General features: G+C 37.3%; 2 protein-coding genes across 2 annotated transcripts; both read right to left on the bottom strand.

The window, feature by feature from the left end:
* Window positions 1–3,577: 3,577 nt before the first annotated feature.
* LOC115998085 (L-type lectin-domain containing receptor kinase IV.1-like) lies at window positions 3,578–5,818 on the bottom strand. The gene has a single exon (XM_031237553.1). The coding sequence runs from the start codon at window positions 5,792–5,794 to the stop codon at window positions 3,782–3,784; it is 2,013 nt and encodes a 670-aa protein (XP_031093413.1). The 5' UTR covers window positions 5,795–5,818; the 3' UTR covers window positions 3,578–3,781.
* A 2,806-nt stretch (window positions 5,819–8,624) lies between these two features.
* Window positions 8,625–10,815, bottom strand: LOC115998651 (L-type lectin-domain containing receptor kinase IV.2-like). Its single transcript, XM_031238273.1, has one exon. It carries the CDS (start codon window positions 10,811–10,813, stop codon window positions 8,798–8,800), a length of 2,016 nt encoding a protein of 671 aa, XP_031094133.1. The 5' UTR covers window positions 10,814–10,815; the 3' UTR covers window positions 8,625–8,797.
* Between the last annotated feature and the right edge of the window lie 5,517 nt (window positions 10,816–16,332).

Consider the following 16,332-nt stretch of genomic DNA (forward strand, 5'->3'; position numbering starts at 1 on the left):
ACCCTAAATTGTACAAACTATATGTTTTAGGTTAATATTTAATATTTTAGTATTAACTATTAAAGTATTATATAATTTATAATTATTAGTCTTTAAAAAATTAAAAATACTTAAACAAATTTTTGAAAAATAAAAAATAAAATAAAATAATACAGGGGCGTCTAGGCGTCGATTAATCCCCGCTAGGCGTCCTAGGCGCTAGGCGCTCCCCAAGCGCCATTCAACTATGCTCTGCATGATAGGAAATTAACAAGATCATTTCCGAAATCTTTAAAAATATAAAAATTAATGGATTTTACAAAAGTAGAGAGAAGTAGAAGTATCGTGTGTGAAGTATCATCCAAAATCTATCAAAATGTAAACATCAATGGTCTTTCTAATTCTCATAACCCCTAGATCTACCACGGAAAATTTCCAGAAAAGTAGGGAGAAGGAGGAGGATGGAATAAGAAACAGATCAGAGTGTAGAGACTAGAGAGGGACAGAAATGAAGAAATGAATCTTCTGGATTCGTTCGTCTCTCTTTTTTTTTTTCTTTTTTAATTATTATGATAATATATTATATTTATAATATTATCAAAATTATATATATATATATATATATATATATATATATATATATATATATATAATACTTTATTTATTTATTTGCAAAGGATCAAGATTTAACATCTAATCAAAATTTTAAAACGTCTTATATAAATAATGATGGATGAAAAACAAATGAAAGAAATATATTCGGTGTATTTCAGAGATCGCTTCACTTTATACACCTTTCAGTTTGATTACGTACTAACGGTAAGGGCATAAAATATTTCTCAAATATTACCAAGGAATGTCTATAAGTCTATAACACTATATGATCTTGCTTTTCAAATTTGAAAGAAGACAGTTTCCATTGATACTATCATAAAGTTTACCTTTGTTTTGTTATATTAAGTAGTATATTTGTTTATTAAATATTTTAAAATAACATTTATATGTGTGTGTAATTTCTATTTATTGGTTAATTTTTTCTTAATTTTGAAAAATATTATGAATTATATTCATATATTTTTATATTGTATTTAGCATTATTGTATAAACTTTCTTCTCACTATAACACAACAACAATATTTCTAATATTTAGTCCGTGCATGCGGGAGAAAACATTTAAACTATAGGTTGGTGCGAGCAGAGAGATAGAGAGAGTGAGATGTGACAGGGGTGAGCGGCGCCATTGCATAGAAGTCAGAGGATAAGAGACAGAGTACAAGAGAATTCTAGAAAATGGAAAACCAAAAGTGAGTATATACCTAGCCTTTGGAGGTTTTTTTTTTTTGGGGGGGGGGGGGGGGGGGGTTGGAAACAAATGGCCTTTGGACTTTGAAGTTGGTATTATCACAATAATTATTTCACGGACCATGGTATAGACATTTGTGTGAACCATAAATAAAAAGTACATTTTTAATATAATAAAAGTACTTATGCAATGACTCTCAACAAAAGTTAAGGACAAAGTCGAATGTTAAATTGATTTTAAAGAAACCAATTTTTATCCATGGTCAATTATATGTGGTTGCATCAAGACCAGACGGCCTCAAAATTGTATTTTGCAATGAATCAAAAATTATTTGTACTTTTACTACTAATGTAGTTTACAAATAGGTTTTTAATTAATAATATTATCTTTTCTTATTCTTATTTTACAACAATACTTCATTTTAATTTATTATTAGTCCGTGCATCTTTAATCATGATCAAATGCATGTAGCAGTCTCAACAGTAAGTAATCCTAGGCGATTAACAATTTTTATAAGTGAAGATAATTTACCATCTGTAAGTACGATTAAAAATGTTGTTTGTTAACAATGAAGTTTCCAATAATGTGTAATACAATTGAAATTGTAATCGTTTTTAATTAATTATTTCATATACTACTTTACTCTTTTTACACTACTTTTAATCTTTAGCCTACATTATATGTCCGTGCATCGCACGGGTGCAACTACTAGTTCTACAAATGTATCAAAACTACGTAGTTTCAATTGGGCGGGAAAACTAATTCTTTTTATTTATCTAAAAGTTGTTGCTATATTATAGTTATAGATAGATTAAATAATTACAAAAATGCTATATATGTTAATTTAATTTATAATAATGATTACTTTAAATATTTATTATACCATGAATCATGGTCTACTTTTAAGGTATACTAAATATTTTAATATAATTAATCAAGTACAAGTTGCGAACATTAATCATAAATTTTTGTTGGCTTTTAATTACTTTATTGCATTCAAGTTAATTATTTGCAAGTTATTCAATTGCATTATAACAATTCTCTGTGGGTTCGGCCCTTGCTTTGCACGTTATATTACAATTGATTTTTGCACTTGCGAGGACAATTCCATTAGCATGACTTTTGGAAATTTTTTTAGGAAAATGAGTAATTTTTCATAGGAGCAAATATCATTTTTAGTCCCTCAACTATAATATATGTATCAATTTTGGTCCTTGACTATTAAAAATTTCAAATTAGGTGCATGACTATTCAATTTGTATCACTTTTAGTCCTTGACTATTAACATTTTCAAATTAGGTGCATAACTATTCATTTTGTATCACATTTGGTCCTGCCGTTAAATTTTCCAGCCAAATTTTCGGCGAAGTCATCGGGGGTGACCGGCGTTTTCTATTCTTTTATTATTATTTTTTATTTTTAAGTTTTTTTTATTTAAAAGTTACAGAGCATTAAAATAATTTTAAAATAAAAATTAAATAAATTAGTCGGTCACCGGTGATTTCGCCGGAAATTTGGCCGGAAAATTTAATGGCAGGACCAAATGTGATACAAAATGAATAGTCATGCACCTAATTTGAAAATGTTAATAGTCAAGGACCAAAAGTGATACAAATTGAATAGTCATGCACCTAATTTGAAATTTTTAATAGTCAATGACCAAAATTGATACATATATTATAGTTGAGTGACTAAAAATGATATTTGCTCTTTTTCATAAAATATTTTCGTTTCTAGTGTTTGGTTACATTCTAGAAAACTGTCTTGGGGTATTTGGTTCATTTTCTGAAAAATGAGTATAAAATAAAAAGGTCAAAAACCCGAACTTTATCCGGTCAACTCTGAAGACAAAACCGGCGATGGCCAAACCGTCGACGGTCACCTTCTACTAGAGATGAAACGCAACCGGTTAGTCGCATTCCCATCTCAGAGAAGGCGACCAACTGTTTGCCTTTTCTGATGGGAGGAGACCAATTGGTCGCCTCCACCGAAAAAGGCGACCAATTGGTCTTCTCTGGTAGAAGGCAATCGGCGGCGATTCCGTTGTCACCAATTTTATCTTCAGAGCTGACCGAATTATTGCCGAGGAAGAACATCGTGGAAAGTCGAGGTCATAGAAGAACGTCGGGGAAGATGCCTGAGGAAGAACGTCAAGAAGAAGCAAAGAGAAGAGGCATGTAAAATGGCTTCCCCTCAAAAAAAGGGGAAGTTGTTTTTCAAAAAACAAGGTGATTTTTTCCCTTTAACCATAATTAATTTTTCATGACTTTAACTTTTCAAACCTTACCAAACACCGAAAAGAAATCATTTTTTGAATTTTCAAACAGACCCTAAATAAAATTGTTTTGTCAAAATACGTCAACACTAAAAAATACATTGATAAATACCATTGCATTAATAGCTGGCATGACATTATTTAAGGTACAAACTAACAATTAAGGAAATAGACTTTATTGATCCCTGATCATTCAACACATGTATACTCGATCTTCATTTGAATCAGCGGCCTCTAGAGAGAATGGAGTCTGTGCTTAAGGAACAACGTGAGCACGTCTTGATCCCAGATGATGATGAAAGTGACACAACAAAATCATCAAAGCCTTGACCTTGAGCAATTGTCAAGCCAGCAGTGGAGAGACTAAGAGATGATAGTTCCGGTGGAGCTATAGAGCCCTCTAAATACATAACAACTTGTCGCATGCTTGGCCTAAATGTTGGCTCCAATAGAGAGCACATCAATCCAAGCTTTAAAACCAACTCGACTTCTTCTACAACATAATCTTCCCCGAGAGTAGGATCAACAACATGCAGAATTTCACCTCTATTCCACCAAGAAAACACCCATTCGACCAAAACGACATCGTCGTTTGGCGCTTGTGGTTCAATGGGCCTTCTGCCGCACGTAACTTCAAGCAAGAATGCTCCGAAAGCAAAAACGTCAGTACTAGTTGTGGCCTTGCCTGTTTTGACGTGCTCTGGTGCGAGGTAGCCTAGGGTTCCAACTACATGTGTAGTTTGTGGATCCGTCCCATGGTCGTACAATCTTGCCAGCCCAAAATCTCCTAATCTTGCATTCATTTCGCTATCTAACAACACATTACTAGCCTTTACGTCCCTATGAACCACCACCTGTTCCCATTCCTCGCGTAGATAAAGCAATGCTGATGCTACACCTTTGATTACTCCAAACCTTTGGTTCCAACCGAGCGACCAATTAGGTTGTCTATACAAATACTTGTCTAGACTTCCATTGAGCATGTATTCATAGACTAAGAACAACTCTCCTTTACGCCTGCAATAGCCAAGAAGTGGCACTAAATTCCTATGACATAGTCTCCCCATACTAACAACTTCAGCAATGAATGCCCTCATCCCCTGTATTGATTGATGAGACACTTTCTTCACAGCAATCTCACATGTAGAGTTGTGCAACACTCCTCTGTATACTTTACCAAACCCCCCACTACCCAATACCTCCTTATCTGAAAACCCCTTGGTGGCAATGTACAATTCTTTGTATTTGAACCTCTGAGGTCTATACTCCACTTCCCAATCTTCCAACAACTCTGAGAACTTCTTCTTCCTTAGTATACAATAAGCCACTGCTGAGACAATTGCTACTAACGAAATCATGGAAATCAGAGGCACCGCAATCACTAATATTCTCGGTTTCCTCTTAGGCCCAATTCGCGGGAGCTTTGGAAGCCGAGAGATGTCGAGTGGTTGAGCCATTCCATTGATTTTGAAGCTCCAACCCAGAAGGTAATGGGTTGATACTACTGCACCCGTAGCTGCTGTGAAGCCAATCGATACAGTTTCATATATATCCTTTGAAATATCAATGGACCAAGACAGAATTGGCCTGTTCGGTTTACCAACATTCAAGGGAGCAATGGTAACATTCATTTTCTTAGCCCTCCCATCATATTCAACCCAAACTTGTGTTGGTTTTCCACTAACAAGACTCAAGTTACGAAAAGAATTACTTTCATAGTACCCTGCGGGCTCTGACACAACGGAATTAAGACCATTTATATCAATCCCTACATGGTTTCCATCGATATCATTGAACTCATGGTTCTGGAGAGTGTCTAACTCCACCGCCACCACATGATTGGTGGCGTTTCCAGTGTTGGTCTGGTTGAACAGGCCGAGAAACGGGCTTGGAAACGCCCCTGGAAGCCCCCCTGAAGGGGAAATCGCAAAGGTCATCCCATGACCGGCCAAGATGGAATACGCAGGCACTATGGCAAACACAAAGGTAGTGGAGAACGAGAAAGCAGAGCCATTTGGTGAATTCTTGAAATTGATAGGGAGGGGATAAAGGGCACGACCTTTCTGCAACTGGGTATCGTTGGTTAGCCTCAATAGGCCATTGGATGTGACCTCTGCTATTCCGTCTAGGCTCAGATTGGCCGAGCGGAAGCCATTGTAGGTGAATCCAATATCTTGAGAAGCTGCAAATCTTAGTAGAATAGCGGAGATCACCACCGCCCACGTTACGGCACACATGACTGCACCGTCCAAGAATCCTCAGCTCACAAAACTATCTACAATTATTGAACCAGTATGCCAGCGGAGTCTTGATGGCTAAAGTCGTTGTGGGCCATGATTCTAGCGTGACAGAAACGACTTATGTCCTCCAAAGTCATATTTCCGGTATTTTAAGAATTTTTGTTTTTTTGGAAACTGTATTTTAAGAATTTAAGAGTTTAATTTCTACTTGCGTGTATCAGAAATTCCTATTCGAAGACAAAATCTGACGAGTCCATCTCTTGAATTTCTACTTGCAAGTTACAACGACCTGCAAAATAAAACAAACGGTAGATGTTAGAAGTTAAAATTAAAAATAGTAATGTTTTATTGGATAAAACCAGGCTAACAGCAACACGACAACACTGATGAAATACCTCCCAATTTGCAAATTCAGCTTGTGTGTGTGTGTTTTTTTTTTTTAAATGATGTGTTGCAATAAGAATTGCAAATTATTTCTTCAAAAAAAAAAAAAGAATTGCAAATTATTGTCAAGAACTTGTGGTCTAGTGGCACCCAGCTGCACTTCCCTATGGAATGGGGTGAGTTCTTGCCTCAGTAGATGCGATATTGACTCTTTGTGCTACTCTAAGTAGGTTGGGAAAGTAGTTATGAATAGATACTGCATTACAATAGAGTTAAATAGTACTTTAAAAAATTGAATTGCAAATTATTATTATAATTAATTTATTGATAACAAAATATTTTTAAATAAATATGAAAGTTGGATCATTTTTGAAAGAGAAAGATTTGCATGGATGGATCGAGAATGAATAGTGACTAATTGTACATTTAATTACTCAGTATATGAATGTGAATACCTTAATACTCTTTTAACGCTTTTAGATCACAAAATTATAATAGTTATATCCTGGACCATAATACATTGTTGCTATATGCATCTAGCACATTCTTATTTTTTTTCTTAATACTTTTTTTTAACTTAAATTTATTTTTGTCTCTTTCTTTTTTTAGAAATAAAATTAATGTATAAAAAATATATCATTAAAAAGTTTTAATTAAGATTTTTTAAATGACACCCATATTGATAATATTTTTTATTTCTTTAAAAATCTAAACCAATTGTTACATAAAGACAATCATTACTTAAGTGTACCATTTGTATACATTAATCTTGTTTTTATGAACATATAGAAAGAACATTATGAACCTACTATAAAGTGAACGAAAATACATATGATATACATTTATTTAGTACTCCACTGGCAAAGTTGCAAATGGTTAGGACCCCCCACCCCTCCCCCGGTCAGGTTTATTGGCAATTCCATCAAGTTAGGAAGGTGCATTGTCCTACCCATGGAAATCAACCTTAGAGGATATGCCTGGCGTAGGTCTACGGTTGCTTGGCGAGGTTAAGGAAATAGTGTAAAGCTTTTGAGAAAATATAAGATTATATTCGCTTAGGTCCTAGAGGATATGCCTGGCGTCAACTGGGCGATCATCACCCATTGGTTAGTGGTCAATTTGGTTGTCCGATCAGTAGTGCAAAAGAAGAGATATTTGGCGGCTAAGTGCCGTGAGTTTGCGAAAAGAGAAGTAGCCACCCAACTAAAACAGACCCGATTCGAGAAGTTGAATACCTGACTTGGTTGGCCAATGTTGTGTTGGTACCCAAGCCCCTAGCTTGGCGGATGTTTGCATATTATATTGAATTGAATTAGGCGTGTCCCAATGACCCTTTTCCATTGAGATGATTGAAAATTAGAGCTCGATGACAAAATCTTTGGCATAATCTCAATCATTTGATAAAATAAGCTCTACCATTTAAACCATAATAAAAAACATGAGAACCCCAATTTAAAAATGATTTGAAAAGGCAACTAAATGGATATTCAATAAACCATGTAGTCCAAGCACATGAAAGTAAGGCCATTAAAGCTTAACTCTATTCCCCTGAAAACGACAACTTCAGAGAACATACACGGAGTATATATATGAGAATCTCAGCACAACATATCAGAAGAGGACTATCGCTGGGCTGAGTGCTTTTTAGACCGTCTGCCAGTGTGTATCGATATATATAATTAAAAAATTATATTATAAATTAGTAAATTGTATAAATAAAAAACTAATGCATGCCAAAACTTTGTGGTCAAGCGGCATAGCTGTGGCCTTCCTAAGTGACCTAAGTGAGAGGTAGCTGTGGCCTTCCTAAGTGACTTAAGTGAGAGGTCACAGGTTATAATGATAATAAAACAGTCCAAACTTACAAGTCTGATACACTATCTGCAATACATCTCCAATCAAGAGGAGTAAAATTTTCCTTCTCTTTTCTCTAATGGACAGAGATGATGAAAGAAAAATATAAGAAAGTAAGTATAATATGTCAGTGTTTATTGAACTACAATTCCAACATAAATTGTAAGGTAAGTGCAAGATTATAATCACAAAGGTAAATTGCAGAGTAATGGAAGAAGCAAAGATTGTTGGTGATTATGGGCGAGCCAATTACAATGGGTATTAAGTTTAGCAAAATGTTGACCACTTTTGTCGTACATGTATGTTGTATTTATAGACTAAGATGGCATTTAGCTGTTACAACTTACAAGAGAGCTAATAGGCTAAGGACACAAATACAGCAAATTTCAATTCACAAATACAGCCATCACCATTCAAATAAAAAGTCGCCTGAGAATACATCCTTTTATCTTCTTGTCATAAGTATTTTATCAAAAGTAAATGGAAAACTTGTTTTTTTTTTAGTACTACTGACTCTGTTACAATGTAGTATCTGTTCATAGCTACTTTTTCAACCTACTGAAGCCTACTGAAGCATAAAGAGTCAATATGGGAGTGTAAACCGGGACACCGGGTGCCACTAGACCACAACATCAAGAAAATTGTTAATATCATACATTGTAAAGTGGACAATGATCGATGTATAATGATTGCATCAAATTATCAAATACACCACAAGACTTTAGACTAACAAGCAAAAAAGTTTACTACAACTCTATCAAATCATCGACCTCCAGAAAGAACAGAGTTTTCAACTGAGGTACAATATGAGCATGACTTGCACCCAGAAAACGAAGCTGATGACCCAACAAAACCATCAAAGCCGCTAGTTTGAGGAATGGTTAGTCCTGCCGTGGAGAGATTGAGGGCTGATAACTCCGGTGGAGCCATAGAGCCTTCCAAGTACAACACAACTTGTCGCATGCTCGGCCTAAATGTTGGTTCCAATAGAGAACACAATAGCCCAAGCTTTAAAACCAACTCAGCTTCTTCCGCAACATAATCCATCCTCAGCTTAGGATCAACAACATTTAGAATTTCACCTTTGTTCCAACAAGAGAATACCCATTCTACCAAAACAAAATTCTCGCTCGGCCCTTTCGGCTCTATAGGCCTTCTACCACACGCAACTTCGAGTAAGAATGCCCCGAAGGCGAAAACGTCTGTGTACGTTGTGCCCTTGCCTGTTCTAATGTGTTCTGGGGCAAGGTACCCCAGAGTTCCGACTATATGTGTAGTTTGAGGATCTGTTCCATGGTCGTACAATTTGGCTAACCCGAAATCTCCTAGCCTTCCGTTCCATTCACTATCTAACAAAACATTACTGGCCTTTATATCCCGATGAACCACTAACTGCTCCCACTCTTCATGAAGATAAACCAGCGCTGATGCCACCCCTTTGATCACTTGAAATCTTTGCCTCCAGGGCAGGGAACATTTCGGTTCGCCGTACAAATACTTGTCTAGACTTCCATTAGACATGTACTCATAAACCAACAGCAACTCCCCTTTACGCCTACAATAGCCCAGAAGAGGAACTAAATTCCTATGACAAAGTTGCCCCAAACTAACAACTTCAGTAATGAAAGCCCTCAACCCATTCCTTGTTTCATGAAAAACTTTCTTTACAGCAATCTCTCTTCTTGAGCTATGCAGTGTTCCTTTGTAGACTCTACCAAACCCCCCTGCACCCAAAACCTCCTTTTCCGAAAACCCATTGGTTGCGGTGTACAATTCTTTGTACTTGAACCTATGAGGCCCATACTCGAGCTCCCAATCCTCAAGCAACTCTTTGAACATCCTTTTCCTCAATGCACAATAAGCCAATCCCAAAACAAGTACCATTAGCGAAACTGTGAAAATGATAGGCATACCAATCACCAGAAGGCTAGATTTCTTCTTAGGCCCAATGCGGGGAAGCCTGGGAAGCTTAGAGGTGTCAATTTCTTGAGCGCTGCCATTCATGGTGAAACTCCAGCCCAGAATATAATGCGTCGAAATAGCCGGCGTCCCCGTGGAGGATGTGAAACCAATAAACATTGTCTCGTGTAGGACCGTTGATAGGTCACGGCGCAAAGACAAAATCGGCCGGTTTGGCTTGCCAGAATTCAGGGGAGCAATTGTGACATCCATTTGCTTAGCCTTCCCATCATACTCTATCCAAACTTTTGTTGGTTTTCCACTCACAAGACTCAAATTCCGAAAGGAATCACTTTTGCCGTCATAATAGCTCGCGGATTTGGACACCAAAGATGTGAGCCCATTGACGTCGATCCCCACATGGTTATCATCTATATCGTTGAATTCTATACTCTGGAGAGTATCGAACTCCACCGCCACGACGTGATTGGTATCGTTACCATTGTTGGAGTCATTAAACAGGCCGAGATATATGCTCGGCCGTGCACCGGGAGCGCCCCTCGCCGGCGTGATGGCAAACGTGATGCCATGGCCATTCAACATGGGACCCTCGGGCACAATAGCGAACACAAAGTTTGTGGAGAAAGAGAGAACAGAGTCATTGGGGGAAGTCTTGAAATCTATTGGGAAGGGATAGAAGGCGTGGCCTTGTAGCAAGCGAGTGGCTTTTGTTAGCTTCAATAGGCCATTAGGGGTAATCTCTGCTGATCCGTCTAGGCTCAGATTGGCAGAGTGGAACCCATTGTAAGTGAATCCACCATTGTCGGCGGCCACGAAGCCTAACAGAGTAGCAGAGATCAGTAGCCAGGTGACAAACATGGCGAAAGACTAGTTGGGTTGCTGCCTAATTCTTGGCAAATTCATAGTATTTATCTATGCTAGTGGGGCAGAGACGTATGCATCGGACGATTATAGTTAAATGGGTACACAATTGCCGTTTGAACAAAGGCAGAAAAAGCATAACGCACCTGGAAAAACAATTAAGTCATTCTTTTGCTTTATTGCGAATGGACGACCTTCTTTTGGGAAAGTAATGAAGTGGGTCTAATGTAGTTTACTCATAAAATGAGAGTATGTTTGGTTTATGGAAAAAAAAATCAGGGAAAAAGTTTTCTTAGTTTTGAGGAAAATAATTTTTTTGGGGAGAGTATTTTGTTTTCTATGGAATTGTAAAGAAAGTATCAAATGGTTGGATAATTTTGTCCTTATTACTTTTATTATCATTATCATTGTATAAGGATATTTTAGTCTTTATACTCATTATTCCTTACGATTCTAATTTCAACCAAACAATTATATGCTGAAGCCAACCAAGTTAGTTGGACTATTACCTTAATTAGTAACAATAACTCAATAAGATCGTTATGAATTTTTTTTGTCGCTCAAAAAAAATAATTTTATTATATTTACTTTAGGTTTACTCCATATAAACATTTATAACTATCGATCTCTTATGCATTGATGTTTTGGAGTAATATGTTATTTTTTAATTATTATTATTATTATTATTATTATTATTATTATTATTATTGTTATTTTTGTTATTATTATTACTAGTCATGGAGCTGTGGGCATGGTCCTACGTACAAAGACTTGGGGTCCTTGAATGAATTGGGTCTAGGAAATAGCCGGGCTCATGGGCAAGGTTTTTAATACGTACTTAAATTGGAAGAAAAGAAAGTTGCGGTGTGAATTGGACTGAGAAGTAGAGTTATGGACCTGAGGTGTAAATACTAGAATGATGGAGTAAAAAGTCGATGAAAAGTTTGGGGTCAAAGTGCAATAAGACATAAAGTATTAGGTGTCATAGGGCAAAGCCTAGGAAAGGAACATACTTAAGGAGTTTTTGGCAAATGTGTAGGAAAATAGAGTCAATTTTGGTGGACAAGATGGTTGATGTGATTTTTCAGTTGGTCACACAAGTAGAGGCGCTCGCTAACGTCCCGACACCCAGCCATAGATGCAGACAGTCGTTGCTTACCCCCGCCAACCGCAACTAATTACAGCTTACCGCTAAGGGTGGCTACATATATATGAGCATTGAAGGTAAGGGTGTGTTTGACAAGCATAGAAATGGTCTAAGGGTGTGTTTTGGTGGCATGGCTAGAGTAAACACTAGAAAAATACCAAGGAATGTGAAGGTGGTTTGCCGGTTGGCACCCCCAACGCCGACCCTTGGTTTAGCTAATGGTGTGGTGAATGATGACTTGCCACTACAAACCAACACCCACCAATCGCAGACTAGCTTGGGGTAAGTTGTTTGCGTCAACCCCTCGCCCAACCAACAAGGCCATCTTCCACCGTCTAGTCGACTTTCACTAGGAATAGTCGATCATGGCGAATAGCCAGGTCGATCTGATCGGTGGATAGCACATTCAATTCGAGTGAGGTAGGTCGGCTATGAGGTTGGTTAATGTGTGGTCCTTGGGCGTGTCTTGCAATGTGTTGCATAGATGATGGTTTGGTAGGAAATTTTTGCACTAAGCAAGACAGACATACATTAATGGATGGTTGAGCACTCTGGTCTACTTGTTTTCCTACGACCTACAACTTTAGGAATAGTATAAGGCACTTCTCCTTCAACCTTCTTCGCTTTGACTTTTTCACCTAGTCCGTAGTGTAGTCTGTCTTGTTGGTTGGCGACCCCTAACTGACTTCTATGCTAGTCAGTTAGTCAGACAATGGGCTAGTGTACTAAGCCATTGGGCCTAGGTTTATCATTTTGTTATTATTATTTCACTGTAGTCCAAATACTTCATTCCAAGGGTTTTGTGCTATTTTTTTTTTAAGGAACCAAAATCGATTAATCAAGTGAAAGCACATTCACTATTCTATTGATGTGTCGGCAAAAGCCTGGAAATTAGAGGAAATAAAATCACTATCCCTAATCATAGTACTATTATACGATAATTCATGAGAAGAGTCATTGAAAATATGACAAATTTGTTGGCAATCTGACTGAAATTTGACAAACTGCATCAAAAGAGGCAAAATTTGCTGTGACCGATGCATCAACCTTGCGAAAAACCCAACTAGCATCCATAACGTGAGTATCTTGAGTAGTATGAGGAGAGATTGGAGAATTATTTACCTTTTGAAGATCATACCAACACTGCCAATCATTTTAAATACAATCATTCATGCTTTTCCAAACAGTCCATAGAATAGCAATGATACCCCTAACTTGAGCTCCATCATCAGATTTAATGGCATGGGATAGCCAACCCTCAAAATTATCCTAAGAAATATGCAAAGGAATGCCACTATCATTCCAGAGAGGCGGGTTTAGTATAATCACAATCCAAAAATAAATGTGACATGGACTCCATATCTTGATGACTGAGGGGCAGTGTGGGGAGACTTCAACTCTTCTCCGTAAGAGGGATGCCCTAACAGGTAGAATGTTACAGGCACAACGCCATATGAAATTCCTAATTTTTGGAGGGATTTTTAGTCTCCATAGTTGGTTCCAAGCCTTGAAGTTGCATCAGTCAGGTTGCAAAGCTTCACCAGCCAGCTTTCTGTACCCATTTCGTACAAAATAAAGCCCCTTTAGATCATTCCTCCAATACCACTGATCGGGGTGATTAACAGACACATGTGTTGGTTTTATCTCCCACGGAAGGGTCAAACGGCAAGCCAACACCACCGAAAAATTGACTCAACGTTGCCAGAAAATTAGAGTAACCTTTCGACCCTCTTAGGATTGCTTAATCGCCTTTGAAAGTTTGAATACAATAAGTTGCCTATAAGTGTGCTAGATTGCTTGTCCCTCTCTTGAGACCTAAAACCCCTATTTATACAAGCTAGGAGGGTTTTCTCCCTTAGGAAACTTCGAAACTACTTTAAAACTCTTTCCTTATTACATTTTAGGTATTTTCCTAATCTATCTCGACCTTCCTTCCGTACCTCCTGCCTTCCACCGCCAAACTCTTTAGGAAACTTCTGTATCGGCCTGTCTCCCCGCCCCTCCTGCACTGTCTTTCTTACACTGCCTTTCTTACCTCAGCCCCTTCTAGGTCGGTCCGGTCCGACTCATCCTTTCCTTATTTCTTTGGCTCGATCTTCCCTCCATGGTAATTAATTGTTTCAATAGTTATGTTCAATCACTCTCAGTCTAAGATCTTCAGCTGCCTTGTCACCTTCTCAACGATCCTTCGGCCTACCGACCGACCGATCATCAACCGACCTCCGTCGTGTCATCACTGTTCCTTTGCACCTACGTCGAGCTTCAAGTTCTGAGCCTTAGTCTATCCCCCATCAACAGGTATTTGCATCATAAGCCCACCATCACGAGAATTGAAATGCTCATCTATAAGTTGAGTGTTCCAGTCACTTGTAGCAAGGTCAATGAGCTCAACAACTCTTTCTATAACCTGTGGTTCTGCAACATTTGAGGTAACAAAATGATTAGTAGTATCGGGCATCCAAGGATGATTGAAAATGTTAGTGGAATTTTCATCTCCAATACGAATACCACATCCTTCAATTCGAAGATCTTGAGCAGCTAAAATGGAGCGCCAACAGAAGCTAGGATTGGATCCAATCACGGCTTGAAGAAAATTTCCACGGGGAAGTAGCGAGCTTTGAATAGTTTAGAAACAAGAGAGTCCGGTTTGGTGGTCTTGTGCCACATTAATTTAATACTATTTTACATTTTTACACATTATCCTAACTACATTAACTCTACTTTATGGTAAGTTTGATCCATTAAAAATCATCAATTAATATTATTGTTGTTGTTATACACAATCGCTCATATGATCAATCGATTTCTTCAAAAAATCAAAAGAAAAAAAAAAGAAAAAAAAAAGACGAAGACTAGCAAAGAGTCTTTCTTAAGACAACTTTTGGAAAGTATTGGAGCGAAGACTTGAGTCAATTTGCAAAGTAACTAAGGCTGGTACCATTTTTTAAGATATTTCTTTTATTTTTCATTTTTTTTCCAATGCTATTACATACTATTATAAGTCACTACGTATATGTCAGCGGCACATTTCCTTGCAAAGATGTCTCTACGTTTTGGGAAGGAAATGCACTGTTTCCCTGGCCGCCACGTAGCTCTTGTTTGAAGACCACTTTGGCCCTCCCCTACTTTGAAGAGTTGTAAATAGGTGTAGTTAGTTTATTTGCTTTTGTATTTCTCCCATCCTTACGATTTCTCACACACACACACATATATATAATAGTTGCGCGCTTTGAGAACACGTGCCCAAGAGAGAAATGAGAACCAATTGCAGCCGTCCATCTGTCCAAATCTAACAAATTATATGTAATTTAAAAAAAAAAACAGACACGGTGAAATTTTTGTAAATAACTCAAACTTTGGTACAAGTAACATGTGTTAAAAGTGCAAGTAACTGATATAAGTGTGCAAGTAAAATCATTTAAAAGTGCAACCATTTTCATTTAATAGTGCAAGTAATTTACTTTTTCACATTTGTGCACCTAATGATAACGTCATTCACATTGGTGCACTTAATAATAACGTTTAACGCAGCTAATGATAACGCAATTACATGCACTTAATATTAATGATCGGTGTACATTATTTTTTGCACTTTTAACACGTTTACTTGCACTTAGGTGTACTTCATGAAACTATTACTGGTACTTTTAACACAATTACTTGCACTTCAAAGATAAATTATTTACGAAAATGCCACCGTATTTTTTTTTTAAAACAACAGTGTTTCTGATCCGTTAGATCTGGACAGATGGATAGTTGCGTTGGGTTTACATTCCTTTCCTAGGCATGTGGTTCGTCTCACTTGATCCGTATATATATATATATATAAAAGTTGGTTCATATGCGGCTACTGCTTCCCGTGCGATTGTGCAACTTTGCACCACTATGTATGCACAAATGTACCACCACATGTCCAGAAATGCACCAGGGTGTGGTGTATTTTACAAACTAGGTGGTGCTGAGTGATGAGTGGTACGGTGCATTTGTAAATGTACCAAATCCTGGTGCATTTTTGCATACATAGTGGTGCAAAGTCGCACGACCGCATTAGAAGCAGTACCTGCATCAGATCTTGCCTTAATATGTGTGTGTGTGTGTGCGCGCGCGCGCGTGTGTGTGTATATTAGATCATATGAGAACAACCTAGTCCTTAGGAGAAAACTAAAAACAAATCTCAACCTTATATCTGAAAAAATCGGACTGATCAAATTAGATTTATCAAAAAATGTGGCAATAATTTTGTAATTATTACCAACCTTACTATGCAAACTTGAACACTAATTAAATATACACTTCTCAGAATTTTCTAAGTTTGCACATTTAGTATTAACATATTGCACATTTAGCATTAAAAGATTACACTTGCAAA

Source organism: Ipomoea triloba, chromosome 12, assembly GCF_003576645.1.
Source record: "Ipomoea triloba cultivar NCNSP0323 chromosome 12, ASM357664v1".
Classification (NCBI taxonomy): Eukaryota; Viridiplantae; Streptophyta; class Magnoliopsida; order Solanales; family Convolvulaceae; genus Ipomoea; species Ipomoea triloba.

Coding starts and splice junctions, on each gene's coding strand:
- LOC115998085 (XM_031237553.1), bottom strand. CDS start 5,794: ATGTGTGCCGTAACGTGGGCGGTGGTGATCTCCGCTATTCTACTAAGA.
- LOC115998651 (XM_031238273.1), bottom strand. CDS start 10,813: ATGTTTGTCACCTGGCTACTGATCTCTGCTACTCTGTTAGGCTTCGTG.